Source organism: Lissotriton helveticus, chromosome 4_1, assembly GCF_964261635.1.
Source record: "Lissotriton helveticus chromosome 4_1, aLisHel1.1, whole genome shotgun sequence".
In the NCBI taxonomy this organism is placed as follows: Eukaryota; Metazoa; Chordata; class Amphibia; order Caudata; family Salamandridae; genus Lissotriton; species Lissotriton helveticus.
This window is the reverse complement of record NC_136063.1, coordinates 401,994,899-402,011,567: the sequence shown is the minus strand read 5'-3', so window position 1 is coordinate 402,011,567 and position 16,669 is coordinate 401,994,899. Positions and strand designations below refer to the sequence as shown.

The following is a 16,669-nucleotide window of genomic DNA, read 5'->3' as shown; positions in this document are numbered from 1 at the left end:
GGATGCAGGAGGCCCAGCAGCCTCAAGGTCATTCTGACCAAAGCCCGGGATAAGGGCTTGTAGGAAGCTGGCTCTGTATATACTATACCAAAGTGAGGTATAGTGTGCACAGAGTCCAGTGGAACCCCAAAGGTAGGCAGAGGTAAGGTTAGATAGCACCTTACTCTCTATTTGTGGTAGTGTGTTCGAGCACTAAGGCAGTATCAGAGGACACTGTTCAGCATTTGTTGTACGCACTCAGTCAGCAAATGATTTCACACACTCCAAGACTAAACTTCACACCAATTGATTTTTTATTTTCTAGAACCAAGCAAGCCTGACACAGGGAAGCAATAAATACTTTACAGTAGTAATGCAGTTTGTAAACAGTTTGGATTGCAATAGTAAATGTACTTTGATTTGACTTCCAGTACTGTTTCATAGAAATGCAATGATTTGTAAATACTGTACATACACTTGAATGGGATTTTCAGTAAAATACCAGGTAAGTTACTTTTTGGATTACTTTTTTTACTCAGTATGCCTTGATACTACTCTGGGACATTCCTGCAAACAGGTAAGTAAAATAATTTTTGTTAAACAGTGTAAATTTAAAATATTTCTTTAGGTTTTCAAACTCCACACTTAGATACTTTTCCAAGAAAAACAATGGTATCCTATGGAGGAAAATAGTGTCATCGGTTTTGAGGTAAGTATTTGGTAGTGGAAGTTAAGGTTTTTGGGGTAGACTCAGTGGTCCCCCAGGGTCAGTGTTACACCCTGAGCGGCACTAGGATGGCTAGGTGCAGTGTGTTGAGGCCCAATGTTATCCAATGGGGAAAGGTGGCCTCCGGTTGGTGGCTGCTGACGAGCAGGCCAGTTGGCTGTGGGAGCAAAGCTCCTGGACTTGAGCTCTCGGCAAATGGGGAATCAAGCCAGCACAAAAGGTGCACCCTCAGTGGCGCTGGGGCAGCCGGGTGCAGAGTGCTGTTTTGGCGTTGGGTGCCCTGTTGTCAATGGGGATTTTGTTTTTTTATTTTTAGCTGCAGGCTCGATCCAGGAAGACTTCCGGGAGGAACCACAGCTTGGCAGGTAAGTTGGAGGACTCAGGGACGTAGGGGAACCTCTGGTTCTGTGCTCCAGGACGCAGGGCCGCTGGATGCAGGGGTGTCTTTTGAGGTCGAATTTCACCTTATCGGGATACACGAGGTGGGGGGTGGGGCAGTGAGGGGGGGTGGCTCCCTGCAGAGAGGATGCAGGCGATGTCGAGGGGTCCTGGAGGGTTCAACCCACGGTGGCCTCGTACTCTGGAGCGCTGGGACCAGTGGGCTACTCGAACTCGGGCCACAGGTGCAGTGGTAGTGGTAGTTCCAGGCATGCGGTTTCTTTGTCCATAGCAGGCTCAGAGTCTGGTTTCGGAGTTTCTTTTGAACAGGGCTGCTGTTCACAGGAGATCCTGTCTTTGTTGAAGGCAGTCAGTCCTCCCAGTAGTTCTGGAGATCGCTGGCTGCAGGACAAGACTATTTTTGGCGCAGGATCTCCGGAAACGGCAGACGGGCTGGTAGGGTTGGGCCCAAGTCAGTTCTTTGCATTCTCCTCTGCTGTGCTTCTTCTTTCGTCCTTTTTCTTCCTAGGTTGCGGGAATCTGCCTTCTTAGTTCAGGGCTTCCTCCTAAACACTGTATTTAGGTGGCATTTTAGGGGTCTCTGGGTCAGTAGGCAATGGGCTTCTGACCTTAGGGTGACTACACCCTTGGTGTGCTCACCCAACATGGGGGAGTGTGCACAATCCCTAATCCTGATTGGAGAGTGCCTGCAATCCGCAAGATTGCGGGCACTGAAGAGGGGGCTTCCCCTCACCTCCCCCACCTGAGGGGTGGAGTTGGCAGAGGAGGGCACACCTTCTGGGCTGGCTAGCATTTCCCGCCTGTCTTCCCGTCGAATATGAGGGGGGGACAGGAAGGGGGCCTGCTCCTATTAGCAGGCGAGGCTGGGGTTTGCATTAGAGAGGCTGGGGTTTGCATTACAAAGGCTGCCAGGCTCTTGAAGCTCCCCTGCCACAGATGGCTCTTTCTGGCCTGGGGAAGGTGTGAACACCTCCGCCCAGGAAAGGATTTGTTTCTGGGCTCAGGGAGCGAAGGCTCCCACCCTAGTGGTCCAGAAACATGTGCCGTGGTGGCAGCCTGGTGTGTACCAGTCAGGGAACCCACCAGAGGCTGGTCGTTTTTCAGGGGGCATCTCTAAGGTGCCCTCTGTGTGCATTTTTCATTAAATCTTACACTGGCATCAGTGTGGGTTTAATGTGCTGAGAAGCTCCCAGCCCCATATACTATTAATGGCAGCACTGCACTTACAATGTCTAAGAATGGACTTAGACACTGTAGGGGTACAGGGCTCATGCACCTGTACCCTGACCACTGGCATAGGGCACCCAGCTAGAGGGGTGACTGATCTATGTCAGAGAAGTGGGTTGTAGGCGTGGCACACAGGGACGTGTGCCATGTCGACTCTTCACTTTGTTCTGCACCAAAACATGCAGACTGCAAAGGCAGTCTGTGTGTGTAAAGGTACAGGGCCTCCAAGGGTGGCATAATAAGTGCTGCAGCCCTTAGAGGTCTTCCCTGGCCACAGTGCCCTGGGTACCTGTGGTACCATTTACCAGGGTCTGATATATGGCCAGAGATACCAATTGGGTTAGTTTTGGGGAAAGAAAACAGGCCCGTAGGCACGAAAGGGGTGAAAAGCACACTGCGCGGGCGGGTGGTGGAGAAGCCCAAGGACTTGTTTGTACCCCGAGAGTCCTTGAAGCGCTCTAGCGAGTTGTCTGCCTTGTCGTCAAACAGGCGACTGCCATCAAAGGGCATGTCCAGAAGGGTAACTTGGACATACCCTGAAAAACCAGTCGACCTTAGACAGGCATAGCGTCGAAGGGCAACCGACGTTGAAAACGTCCTGCCTAGTGAGTGGGTGGTGTCCAGTCAACAGCGAATAGTAAACTTGGCTGCGTCTCTCCCCTCGGCAACTGAACGGGAGAGTACGGCCGGGGCCTCCTACGGGCACTTGGGCTGCACTGTATCCCACACAGAGTGGGTGTTACTGGCCAACAGACATGCAGTGTTTACCGACCGCAGTCCCAAGCTGGAGGAAGAAAGGAAAATGCTACTTACCAGTATGCATCTGTTCTTGGCATGTAGAGCTGCAGAATCCTACATTTTGCAATAGATAGCCACCTGGTATTGGGCTCGGATGATTAAAGGTTGTTGTCTTCTTCTTGGAAGAAGGCTTTTGTAGTCACGAGATAGGTGACTCCTCCCTTGGACAATACTGCGCATGGTCATCGACTCCATCCTCAGATTGTTTTGCGCCATTATGGGAAATGATGGAGTTAGTAGAAGTTAAGAGAAAAGGATGTCCATGCGTGTGCATCTAAGTAAGATGAGTACTGGAACGGATACAAGTCCCGGGGAGGCGGGAGGGCATGTAGGATTCGGCAGCTCTAAATGCCAAGAACAGATGCATACTGGTAAGTAGCATTTTCCGTTCGAGGCATATGAGCTGCAGATCCTACATTTTGCAACGATTGTACAGCAGTGTCTCCCCTAGCGGTGGTCGCTTGTATCCGTTGCAGCATACTGAAATAGTGTTTTAAGGACAGCTTAGCCTACTGCAGCTAGCTGCTTGGCTTGCACATCAACACAATAGTGTTTAGTGAAGGTGTGTATTGTAGACCATGTTGCTGCCTTGCATATATCCTCTAATGGTATGTTTGGTTTTTTTTGGGTGTTTTTTTTTTTTTTTTTTTTTTTTGCAGAATTTTATATAGCGCGAACTAGACCCGAATCAGGTATCAGAGCGCTTTACATAGCACCAGTTACGTTACATGTTTCCTAAGAAAGCCATAGAGGCTCCTAGTTTGCGAGTGGAGTGTGCTCTAGGAGGAACTGTTAGTGTACGTTTAGCCTTGTGATAGCATATTTGAATACACTTAACAATCCATCTAGCAATACCTCCTTTAGAGATAGGATTGCCTTTGTGTGGGGGAGAGAAGGATACAAATAGTTGTTTTGTTTTCCTGAATGATTTAGTCCTGTCTGTGTAATATAGTAGAGCTCTTCTAACATCTAGGGTGTGCAAAGCTCTTTCTGCAACAGAGTCCGGTTTTTTAAAAAACACTGGTAACTCTTCTGATTGGTTTAGGTGAAAAGGAGTAATCACTTTTGGTAGGAATTTTGGATTGGGTCTATGAACCACTTTGTTAGGATGTATTTGAAAAAATGGTTCTTCTGTTGTGAATGATTGTATTTCACTAACTCTTCTGAGAGAGGTAATGGCAACAAGGAAAGCAGTTTTCCATGTTAGAAATTGTAGTTCACATTTATGTAACGGTTCAAAAGGGGGTCCCATGAGTCTTGTAAGGACCACATTTAGGTTCCATACTGGAGCAGGTGGTAACCTGGGTGGGATTATTCTTTTTAATCCCTCCATAAATGCTTTTATTGCAGGTACTCTAAATAGAGATAGATGTTGTCTATTTTGTAAATACGCTGCAATAGCTGCTAGATGCAGGCGTATGGAAGAGTAAGCCAAATTCCAAATTAGACCTTTGTAAGTGTAGAAGGTAGCAAATGATATTTTGGATGGAAACGTCCAAAGGATCAATGTGACTGTTACAGTATATTGCAAATCGTTTCCACTTAGCAGCATAGCATGATCTGGTAGTGGGTCTTCTAGCTTCTTTAATTATATCCATACAGTCTGGTGGTAGGTTTAAGTAACCAAACTCTAGGACTTCAGGCGCCAGATCGCCAAATTCAGTTGGCTTGGTTCTGGGTGTCTTATTTCTCCATGGTTCTGTGTTAACAGGGATGGCGTGAGCTGTAATTTCTGATGTGGAACCATTGAGAGATCTAGTAGCGTGGTGAACCACGGTTGACGTACCCATGTAGGGGCCACTAGTATTAGTTTGAAGGACTGTTGTCTGAGCTTGCGTACTACTAGTGGAATGAGTGGGAGAGGCGGAAAAGCATACGCAAATCTGCCTGACCAATTCATCCATATTGCATTCCCCTCCGACTGTGGGTGTGGAAACCTGGCGGCGAAGGTTGGGCATTTTGAGTTCTCGTGGGTGGCAAACAGGTCTATTTGTGGATGCCCCCACATTTGAAAGAATGGTTGAAGTACGTGTGGGTGCAACTCCCATTCGTGAATCTGTTGTGATTGACGACTTAACAGGTCTGCTATCTGGTTGTGGATCCCTGGAAGTTGTTCTACTGTCAGACGTATGTTTTGAGGAATGGCCCATCTCCATATGTTCTGTGCAAGTTGGGACAGTTGCACAGAGTGTCCCCCCCTGTTTTTGTATGTAGTACATGGCTGTCATATTGTCCGTTCGGACTAAGACAACTTTCTTTTGGATTTGTACTTGAAACGTTTTTAGTGCTAGGAAAATGGCTAACAGCTCTAAGTGGTTGATGTGGAACTGTTTCTGTTGATTGTTCCACTGACCTTGTGTGGTATAAAGCAGGACATGGGCCCCCCATCCTGTGAGGGATGCGTCTGTCGTGAGCACTACTTGTGGAACAGGTTCTAGGAACGGCCGTCCCTTTGTCAAATTTTTGGTGTTCCACCATTGCTGAGAGCGATATGTACGGCTGTCCACCAACACCAGGTCTGTGAGCTGACCTTGAGCCTGATTCCACTGTTGTGCTAGACATTCCTGTAGTGGACGCATTTGCAGTCTTGCGTGGGGTACTATGAAGATGCAAGATGCCTTCATCCCTATTAGTTTCATGAACACTCTGGCTTGTAGAGAGTGCTGGCATTGAAAAAGGGAGACTAAGTTCTGAATACTTTGAATCCTGGCTTGACTGGGATAGGCTTGAGCTACTGATATAGTAGCTCCTAGATATTGATGAACGTGCGAAGGCTCTAGGTGCGACTTGGTGTAGTTTATCGTAAACCCTAAGTTGTGCAGTGTTTGAATTGTTTGCTTTGTGTGTTGTGCACAATGGTTGTACGATCTTGCCTTTATGAGCCAGTCGTCTAGGTAGGGGAAGACATGTATTTGTTGTCTTCTGAGATGTGCTGCCACTACCGCTAAGCACTTTGTAAACACTCGTGGTGCTGTTGTAACCCCGAATGGAAGGACTTTGAACTGATAGTGTTGTCCTTGTATGACAAACCTTAAATACTTCCTGTGCGCAGGATGTATTGGAATGTGAAAATAGGCGTCCTTTAGGTCTAGTGTGGACAGAAAATCTCCCTGTTGTAGTAATGGGAGTACCTGTTGTAAAGTGATCATGTGAAAATGATCTGATTGAATGTAGTGATTGAGTGGCCTGAGGTCGAGAATTGGTCTTAAGGTCCCGTCTTTCCTAAAACGTGTGTCTTCCCCTTAAGGGCGGATATGCCACAGCCGCAGCTAGCCGCTGATTTAGTATGGGAGCGTTCATGCTTCACCTACATGGGAGTTCAGATCTACCACAAGGCGGAAGATCTGTTGGAAGGGAATATAGGGCGCTGCATAAGGGCACTGAGGGGCAATATGGCGTTTTGGGCAACCCTGCCCCTCTCTGTACTGGGGAGAGTTGCACTGCTCAAGATGGTGGCTTTGCCACGTCTGCTTTACTACTTCCGTACACTCCCACGGTGGGTACCACCTCGGTATTTTTCGGGAATTACAGATGCTAACCATTGATTTTTTTATGGGGGACGGAGACGGGTGGCACTGGATACGCTGCTGAGGCCGAAATCGGAGGGGAGACTAGCGGTTCCTAACTTCAAACTTAATTATCTGGCGGCGCAGCTGCAGATCCTTACACAGAATGTTGCACGGGAATTTAGGGGCCCGGAACAAGCTTGTGGATCGGGGATACAGAGGCATGTCCTCTCTCTAATATTGTTATGCAGCAGCACCTAATAGTCCGGGATTTAACCCTGGAAGAGAAGATCCTGAGGTTATGCTGGAATAAAAGTCAAAAGAGGGCAAGAGTGGCACACCCATATAAACCCGAAATCTCTCTAGGCATGCTGACAGCTCTGCCACATGGGGGGGGGACTGGTCCCGGCTACTGGAATGGGAGAAGCTGGGGTTACAAATGGTGGGCGACTTATATGCCGATGGCGAGTTGTTGCCATTCCGGGCACTGCAAGACCAATGTGGCCTTCCTGACAGAGGTTTCCTTTTGCACATGCAGAAACATTGGAAGACGGGGCAGTTAGAACCGCAAGCCACGATGGCTTGCCAATATGTAGTAATGGTGGCGGGGACGGTGAAGGCGGTCACCTGCCTACACTCCCGAATGCTGTGTGAAGGTCTGGAACCCCTGACGACTCTCAGACAGAAGTGGCAGAAGTGGGAAGCGAGTATAGAGAAGCCCATTCCGGACACAGCTTGGGGTCGTATCATGACGAGGACCTGGAAAGGGTGTAGGAATGCATGGTTTCAGCAGGTACACTTTTTTATAATACATAGAGCTTACCTCACTCCGGGAAAGATCCGGAAATAATTACACGTGCAGGACGCAGTGTGTCCTAGATGCCTAGCACCTGATGTGGAACTAGACCACATGATGTGGGATTGTCCGAAACTGGGGTCCTATTGGTCCGAGGTAGGGACGCTTCTTAATGAAGTCACGGAGCAGCAAGTGGAATATAATATGGCAACTTGTTTGTTGCTTTGGTTCCCTCACACTAAAACGACCAAGATAACTAGTAAATTCGCTGCCACTCGGATCATCTAGTATCTGCTTTACTGTAATTCCATGTCCTTCAGCCCTGCCAGGTGACCAGACCTATGATCTAGGTGGTATATATGTTCAGGTTCTGTCCGTGTAGTGCTCAGGCCCAGCGTCAAACCCCTATTCCTCTACTGTTAACCTCAATGTAGTGCCCGTTCTGTCCAGCCGCTCCTCATAGGGAATCGCCAGACTAACACTGGTTTAGAATGGTAGTTTGTACCTCTTGTTTAAAACCGGAGATGCGTAACCATGCGTGACGCCTGAGAATAACACTAGTGTTCACAGCTCTGGATGCTGTGTCAGCTACATCTAGTGCACATTTAATTGAGGCATTTGAAATTAATTTGCCTTACTGTAAAAGTTCTGCTGCTAGATCCTTATAATAATAATAATAATAATAATAATAATATTCACATTTGTAAAGCGCACAATCACCCGTTAGGGTCTCTAGGCGCTGGGCGCCGTCGGGAAGATTAAGCAAGCTATTGCCCAGAGTCACTTGGTGCTGGGCTAATCTGGTGCCGGGGATCGAACCGTGATCCCCAGATTCCGGAGTCAGTCGCCCTGGCCGCGGCGCCACACCTCTTCCTTGTGTTGATCTGGTAGGTGTTCTATTAACTTTTCTAGTTGATCGTAATGGGTGCTGTTGTAGCGTGAGAGTAAAGCCTGTGTGTTTGCTATGCGCCATATGTTTGTTGCTTGTGCAGCAATTCGTTTCCCTGACGCATCAATGATCTTGGACTCTTTGTCAGGCGGGGGTGTGTCCCCAGAAGTTTGAGAATTGGCCCTTTTGTGCGCATTAGACACTACCAAGGAGTCTAGTGGCAGATGACCCTTAATGTATACTGGATCAGCTGGTGCTGGCCTATACTTTTTATCGATTCTAGGATTGAACACCCTTTAAAAATCTCTGGAGCATGTTTTATGACTCCCTTAATCATTGGTAATATTTGAGTAGACCTTTGTGACTGTTCGAAAGTGTCTAACAAGAAGTCCTCCTCAATGGCATCAGAGTGCATGGGAACCCCATGGTAAAGTGCAGCTCTGTTTAACAAATGATTAAAACCAATACTGTCCTCTGTAGGGGAAGGTTTTGTTGGGTAGTACTGAGGATCAGGGATGTCTGGTGCATTATTTGGTGAAAAATTATATGCATCCTCATCATCCTTAGGGTATTCTGTGTTACCATCCTCCTCTAAAGGGTATGTATGCGTTTCTGGAACATCATCCCCCCCACCCAAATCATACTCATCAGAGTGGTGTGATGATGCAGGAGAGTGAATAGGAGAAGTTATAGGTTCTACATATGGAGTAACAGGAGAGGAAGAAGGTGAAGGAGAGGAAGGGTGCATTGGAGAAGTTGCACAGTCCTTTTTGGAAGGGACCACAGGTGTAAGTGGTGTGTCTGCTGGTCTCTTATAAGGGATTGCTTCCACATGTCCAGTTTTTGGATTAATATGGACTTTTTTCTGTCTAGGATCTGGTTTAAACAGTTCTTCCTCTTCTATAACCTTCTTCGGCGTCGATCTTTTCGGACCCGATAGAGGTTGTTTAGTACTTTTTGCCTTATGAGGAGTTGTTGAGTCTTTTGGCAATGTTTTCGGTGCTGAATGTTGTTTAGCCTTATCTGGGGTCTTCGGTACCGGTATTAGAGGTTTCGGCGTGGAGACAGGTTTTGCTGGGCCTCTGGCGCCGGAAATTGGTTTCCCCTCTTTGTTTTTTGAACCGGAAGGTTTCGGAGTCGAAGGTTTCGGGTTTGGTACAGTTTTTGTTTTTGGCGCCGATGGTACGGGTGCCGAAGTGTCTTTGTGCGCCGAAGGGTTTTTTATGTTTGGTGCCGACGAATCCTTCGGTGTCGAAGGATGTTTTGGTGCCAATGGAGAAGGTGTAACCGGCACATGGTGTTTCTTCGGTGCCAAGGCACCGGAAGGCGTATTGTCTTTCCTCGGGGCCGGGCCCGAAGGCGGGGCGTTAGAGGGTAAATGTCAGTCTCGACTGGGCCCCATGGGCGGAGTGCTGACCGTTGCCTTCTGTTTGGGTAATGTCTGTCGTGCAGGGGCGGATGTACTCACGGGTTGTCGAGACGGGATCGAGTCGTCCGAATCCTCTGCCCCCGATATTATCTGGAGATCAGGAGAGTCCTCCTCTGCACCGAGTGGAGCCTCGTCCTCGGAGATATCTTCGATTGGATATTCATCCTCTGAGACGTCTTCTTCGACGATCTCCTCTTCAAAGATGGCCTCCGGTGCTGGTGCTGATCTTCTCATTTCGTGTCGGCGGGCCCTCCGATCTCGAATTGTTTTCTTTGATCGGAAGGAGGCACAGGCTGTGCAGGTCGACTCGTCGTGTTCTGGCGAGAGACAGAGGTTGCAAACCTCGTGATGGTCGCTATGAGGGAATTTTGCTCGACATACCGGGCATCTCTTGAATGGAGTTCTTTCCATGAGGCGTAGGCCGCACGGCGACGATGGGCCCAACGGCCCGCATCGACGCACTGGAATGTAGCTGGTAATGTCGAAAGTCTGTTCGATGTCGAAAGAAGTTTGTTTGAAGTTTCTCGCTTTGAAAAAGCAGAAAAAGTCTTTTTCTAGCCAGAGCGGAAAACTTTCATCCGAACCCAGTGGCGGAAAAAAACAATCTGAGGATGGAGTCGATGACCATGCGCAGTATTGTCCAAGGGAGGAGTCACCTATCTCGTGACTACAAAAGACTTCTTCCAAGAAGACAACAACAACCTGCAATCATCCGAGCCTAACACCAGGTGGCGATCTATTGCAACATGTAGTATCTGCAGCTCATATGCCTCGAACACATCTTTCCAAGGTGGTCCAACTTTTTGGATTCCCTATCAGGTGGTGCGTTAGGGAATGCGCCTTTGGACCTGGAGGCTTGGACCATCAAGCTCTCAGGGGAGGGCTGTTGGGAGAGGAAAGAGGGGTCACCTGGAGCCACGTAGTGGTGTCGGGAGATCATCCTATCCACAGAAGCCCCTGTGCTGGACCTGGACCAGATGCCCAAACGGATGTCAGTGAAAGCTTCATTGAACGTCAGAAGGGGCTCCGAAGAGCTTGCTGCCGGTTGAAGTACCTTTGTCAGGAGATTAGTCCTGACTTCCACCTTAGGTGGCTCAAGGTTGAGAGCCTCGGCAGCCCTACGCAACACCACTGCATAAGAACCACCATCCTCTGTAGCCACGGTAAGAGAAGACAACATGCCACGGTCTGGGGAAGTATCCAGCCCACTGGCATCCACCAACTCCTCTCGCCAGCCCGGATAATATTCTAACTGGTCAGGGTGGAACAGGGGCACAAAAGTACCCATCGGCGCCAGAACCGGCGTTGATCCGGCTCCGTGTCCGCATCGGGGTGGAGCCGGGGTCCACACCGGCTGGGGACACAACCGGTGTCTGCTGCGGACGTGGTGCCGTTAGAATCTGCATCCGGGGAGGTGTGGTTAGGTCGACCGGCACCGATCCGGATCCAGGCCTATATCCAAGGGGACCCCTGCAGTGCCGAGGCCGAAGCTGCCAGCGTCGAAGGCCCAGGGCCCCCAGCTGAGATGCGGGACACGAAGGCATGCCGGTGGAGTCAGGTTGCCCAAAGATTGCATGCATCGCTTCGTAGAAACTCCGAAACTGGGCAGGGGTCGCTCCGGGTCCTGGGAAGGGAGGGAAACTCTGAGTCGACCCAGTGGGCTCAGCAAGAGGAGCCGCGGGAGGGGCACCACCCGCATTCCTCGTCACGTCGGCCGACGGATGGGGAGAAGTCAAAGAGACTATGCTTTTTCGACTTCTTGTGCTTCGACTTACCTGAGGAGGGTGAAGACTTGGAAGAGGACTGGTGGTGGCTCCTCGACCTCCCACGCGACCAGGATCTCGAGTGGCGCGGAGCAGACTGCTGTTCCTCGAGAAGCTTTTGGGACTTCGGATTCATGGTCCGCCAGTCGAAACACAACTTGGAGTCAGCGTCGGGTTCTAGGCAAAACAGGCACACGTGGTGCCGACCCGTCACAGACATCCACCGTTTGCAGGAACCGCAAACCTTGAAACCGGGCATCCCTAACATGCACCAGGAGTCAAAGACTCAAAACGAAGTCGACAAAAGTTGGCAAAAAGTCAGTCAAAAAGTGACTGGAGGTACTGCTCTCTCCGGATCTGCGCTGGCTGGGGCGGAAAAAGAAAGAACTAACGTCGGCATGCGATGGCGGCGATTAAGTAGCTACCGCAACGTCATCCTGCCAATCACGCCAACGACGAACGCAGAGCAAACCAATGCCACCTTTTGACATGCAGGGGTAGTGCTGACGAAAAATTCTCCTTCAGTCTGACGCCTGGGGGTAATTCTAAGGTAAGGAATCTAGAACTAATTCTCTCTTTCAGATACTAGCGTCCAGGCTGCGTGGCTGCTTGCGAGCTGCCACCACCAGACATGTTTCCTGGGTAGAGAGCATGCTGCTCTCAGGGGGTCTGAAACCATGCACATTCTGGGACGAGGTGCCAAGTCTACTCACCCAGGATGGGCAGGGTCCACGAAGGGGAAGCTTCAAAGGTTTGCCGCCTTTGTGAGCTACCTCAATCCTTTGCTGCTTCTTGTAATTCGATCAACCTCATTTAAACCTGAACTCAATTGTAAAACATTGAATAAGATTTTGCAAAGCATTTATTTCCACTTATCTGCACCAGACTTGGTTTGGTTCTAAGAAATAAGATAACTTAATAATATCTTTGATACAAACAAATTGGTCTTGAGTTCAGTCTGTGTGTGACATCAATTGCTGCCTGAGTGTGTACAACACATGCTTAACACTACCCTCTAATAAAGACTTACTGCTCGCCCAGAGGACAACAAATAGAGAGCAAGGTGCTATCTACTTTTACCTCTGGGGTTGCACTGGACTCTGTACACACTATCTCATTTTGGTACAGCATATACAGAGCCAGCTTCCTACAATGTGCACTTAGTTTTTTTGGGACTGGAAACCATGACATTTCTGACTGGAAACCATGACATTTCTAAAAGAAAAAAGAAAATTTGCGATGACAGATCTCAAATATATGCACTAATAATCTACCATTATGAATATCAGAGTCTCCCACGGTTAAGAAATTGAGTTTACTAAATAAAGAGTACACATGCTATTTCAACTTTAATTCTCTCCTAACGTACAGCTGAGTGGTGGAAAAGTAATGACATCTAATTTAAGGCTTCAAAAAAAGCACACTATTTTAATTTCTACAAAACTAATATAAATTATTAGATCCATTTGCCTTTTGAGATAAAAAACAGCTTATCACAAGGATTCATTACTTCAGAAATATATTGCCAATGGAGACCTACTTGATTTCTGTAGTCTTGTTGACTTTTTCCATGCTCTTTAAGCTCTCAGGAGAACGAAGCTGAAATCTGCAGCTGTCATTCATGTTCCAAACCGATTCCATCAAGACACCAACTTTAGGAATTCCAGCACTAACTGAAAATGCAACTGCTCCAGCATGATAAAGTGGATTATTTCTAAGGCACACCTGTCAAATGAAAATAATTTATATGCTTAAATTAGAAACTGACATGCTATTAGAATTCATTACAGTGGCAAATTGTTATCTATGAGAGAGGTTTCAGCAATACACTAAAGGCAACTCATTTCTGTTCTAATAAACAAATCACATTTGTACACAAACGCTGAAACGCGCTTTGCTTCTACAGAAAAAAAATAAAGGGGAAACATAATTGTCATAACTACGGTACCAGCCTTAGAGGCTGCCTCAAAGGCAAGTGATCCTAATGCTAGAGCCTTACATCCAAGATGGATACAATGAGCTAATTCTCTCACTGCAACGGATGTAGAATACAGATATGACCCAAGGTTAAAAACACAAGCATGCCTGCAAAATACACAAGCATGCCTGCAAAATGAACAAGAATATCCTCTACCAAATGAAATAACGCCTCTAAATCAGTATGAATACATTATTTACACTGACGGATCTGCTTAGCCGGCCATAGTGCCACATGCGCGATTGTAAAAAATCGTATGCATGATGGCAAGTTTCATTCCAACGATACGAAGACAGTCTCTAGGATGTGTAGTATACTTGTAAAGCGCACAGCTGCCCCAGCAACGGGGCGTCCCGGCGCTGTATAACTCTGGGGAACCCGTCCTGGCTTTCCCTGTGGGATGGTCCCTGCTGGGAGTCCCCAAGGTGGAGCTAGGCATCCCCGGAATTGGTGGGGCCGTTGTGGAGATTAGGCAAGCTAATGCCCAGAGTTGCCGAGTGGAACCCCTGATTAGAGTCAGCACTGAAGCGAGAATTATCAAGTCCGCTGACCACGGTCCACGACCCTGCCGCGTCGGGAATTGAACCCTGGTCCCGGGCTGACTTCTGCTCTCAGACCTGCCGCCTCTAACCAGTGAGCCACACTACTCCACTGCACAGACTGCACAGTTCAGCTGTCAGAACTAAAAGCAGTATTACTGGCACTAATAAATATGGATCGAGAATTCCCCACACTAATTGTGTTCGATTCTTTTTATTGTGTAGTCATACAACGAATATCTACACTACTGGGGTCAAAATGGGTTCAAGGACTCAAAAGGTGGCACAATTAAGCACAAAATGATGTGAGAACAGGTAGCAGAGTTGAAAAACGAACTATCAAGAGCTCATGTGATACACATGCGGAGTCATCAACGTGATGGCATTCACGTTTAAGGGAATTCAATGGCTGATGAAGCTGCAAAGGGGGCAATACGAACTGCTGCTGTAGCTGCAATCACTCGTTCAAAAACAAGAATAGACCGACAGATACTGGTAGCTGTCATTGCTTCATGCAAAAACATCCCAGCCTTACCGAGAGGTTATCCACTCAAATACTCCTACAAGTTAGATGCAACAACATTCCGTATGCTCAGATTCCAGGAGTGGAGGATAGTGTAATAAACCTGGATCTAGGTTTAATTCTAGCTGCCCACGAAGGTCTAGGCTCTGCACATGCACGGATTGCCTCGATAGTTTCATTATTGAAACAGCGCTATTGGTGGCCAGGTTTAACTAAACAGACAAATAATTTTGTCTTAAAATGTGACATCTGTCAGCAGATGAAAGGTTCCACCGTAGCACGACTGGCTAAAAACACCTTTACTAATATCAGACAGAACACTAGCGTGTGTATCTGGACCACTGCGGCGACCTACATTCGGATGGGGTTTACAAGTTTATCTTGGTGGCAGTGGATTCATGCTCAAGATTCCTATGGGTATGGCGGCCTCAGCGCTCGGCTGAAGCTCGAACTGTTATAATAGATTTGCGAGTCTTTATAGGGACATGCGCAGTTGGCATACTGTTGCCCGGTGTTTAGCTCTAGGGTTTACAAGGATGCAATGGAAGGTTTGGGTGTAGCATTGTGGTACTCCTCTCTGTACCATCCCGAGGGAAATTCAGTTGTAGAGAGGAAAAACCGGGACTTAAAACAGTCTTTAACAGCAAGAGTATTAGGTTCTGTGCCAGTTGGGTCAATCACATATATGGGGTACAGCGTGCCCTCAACATGCCAAGAAGTTCTCTAGGGGGTGTCACTCCTTATGAGGTCCTATTTGGGACGAGAATGTGGGTACCTGATCTCGCTTGTGAAGGCACAGTGGCGGATGAAAAACCATTTGAGCTTAATAAACGTTTGGCTGTTTTACAGGATCTGAATGAATCAAGAGCACTACTATGCAACATGCAAGTAAATCGGATCACACAGGAGAAGTCAAATCAGTCACGGCATGACCCGTCTGGGTCCCAAAAGTCAGGGATCTGGTCAGAGAAAAAAATTGAGGACAAGAAAGAATTTGGGCCATCCTACAGAAAGCCTGTACCTGTCGTGGCTGTCGAAGGAACAAGAACAGTACTTCTTCAGCCTCTTCCCGGCAAAAAAGGAAAAGAGATTAGTCTCCACTGATGTGATCAAACCACACTATATGGCCAATATTGAAAAGTAGGCCTTGTGGGCTCCTGGGTAGCTGGCACTCTCCTCTCGCTACAATACAGGAAGTTCAGACAGAAAGAGTCATAACATTAGAAGAGTCGCCAATTCGAAGTGATGGAATTTCCAAAAAATGAAATGGAACTCGTTCCTCTGGAAATCAAACTTCAAACTAAAACTGAAAGACAAATTTCAATTCAGATTAATACCGATGCATCTGGCTACTTCTTCGCTTTTGATACCTTCTCTCTTGATCCCAGTGAACCAGAGACAATGCCAGCTCCAGTTTCCGTATCACCTTTGCTCCAGCTCTGAATAATATCTGGAATATTGTTTTTTCTTTTCCGGATTGGCCTAGTAACTGAATTTTGCTTACTCAATTGGAAAATATCTCCCAGAACACTCTGCACTATCCAATGTGAACTTTGTCTTGAAACCTCATACATCATCTCATCGTGAACAAAGAGACTTGTTTTCCGTGAACATTACAGCTATTCCAATTCCTGATGGTATTGTTTGGGACACGGTTGATTATGATGTATTTGGCCCTAATGAACTTTTGAAAATACCACATTTATTTAACATTGCGCTAAATAATATTACCTCCAATACATTTTCTGATGATTGGGATTTTGAAACTATAAATATGTTGTCTGATTTGGAAAAATCTGCTGCATTTTCAAATAATGAAATGTTAAAGGACACATCTGACTTTGATAGCATGTACTCATCATTATGGTCATCACTTTTTACACAAATCAAGAATTCCCCGTAATCTTTTCACATACCACCAATGGGAACATTGCCAGACACTACCAAAAGGTAGTTTGAAAAAGTTTGCACAGAAATTCTCATATTTTTCAGGTTTAACACTTCCGACCAGACTTCATATTACTATAAAGTGCACCTACACCTCGACAGAAAAATATGCTGACAAACACCAAACCGATTTATTCTGCATCCTTAAATGCCCAACTGTCTGAACAGG

General features: G+C 47.3%; 1 protein-coding gene across 19 annotated transcripts in view; it reads right to left on the bottom strand.

The window, feature by feature from the left end:
* Positions 1–16,669, bottom strand: part of UBR5 (ubiquitin protein ligase E3 component n-recognin 5) — a 2,132,574-nt gene that overhangs the window by 1,698,151 nt on the left and 417,754 nt on the right. For all 19 annotated transcript variants that reach the window (XM_078686916.1, XM_078686920.1, XM_078686919.1 and 16 more), the window contains one exon: positions 13,054–13,238. In XM_078686916.1, coding sequence (XP_078543042.1) covers positions 13,054–13,238 — 185 coding nt within the window. The remainder of the gene's footprint in view (positions 1–13,053; positions 13,239–16,669) is intronic.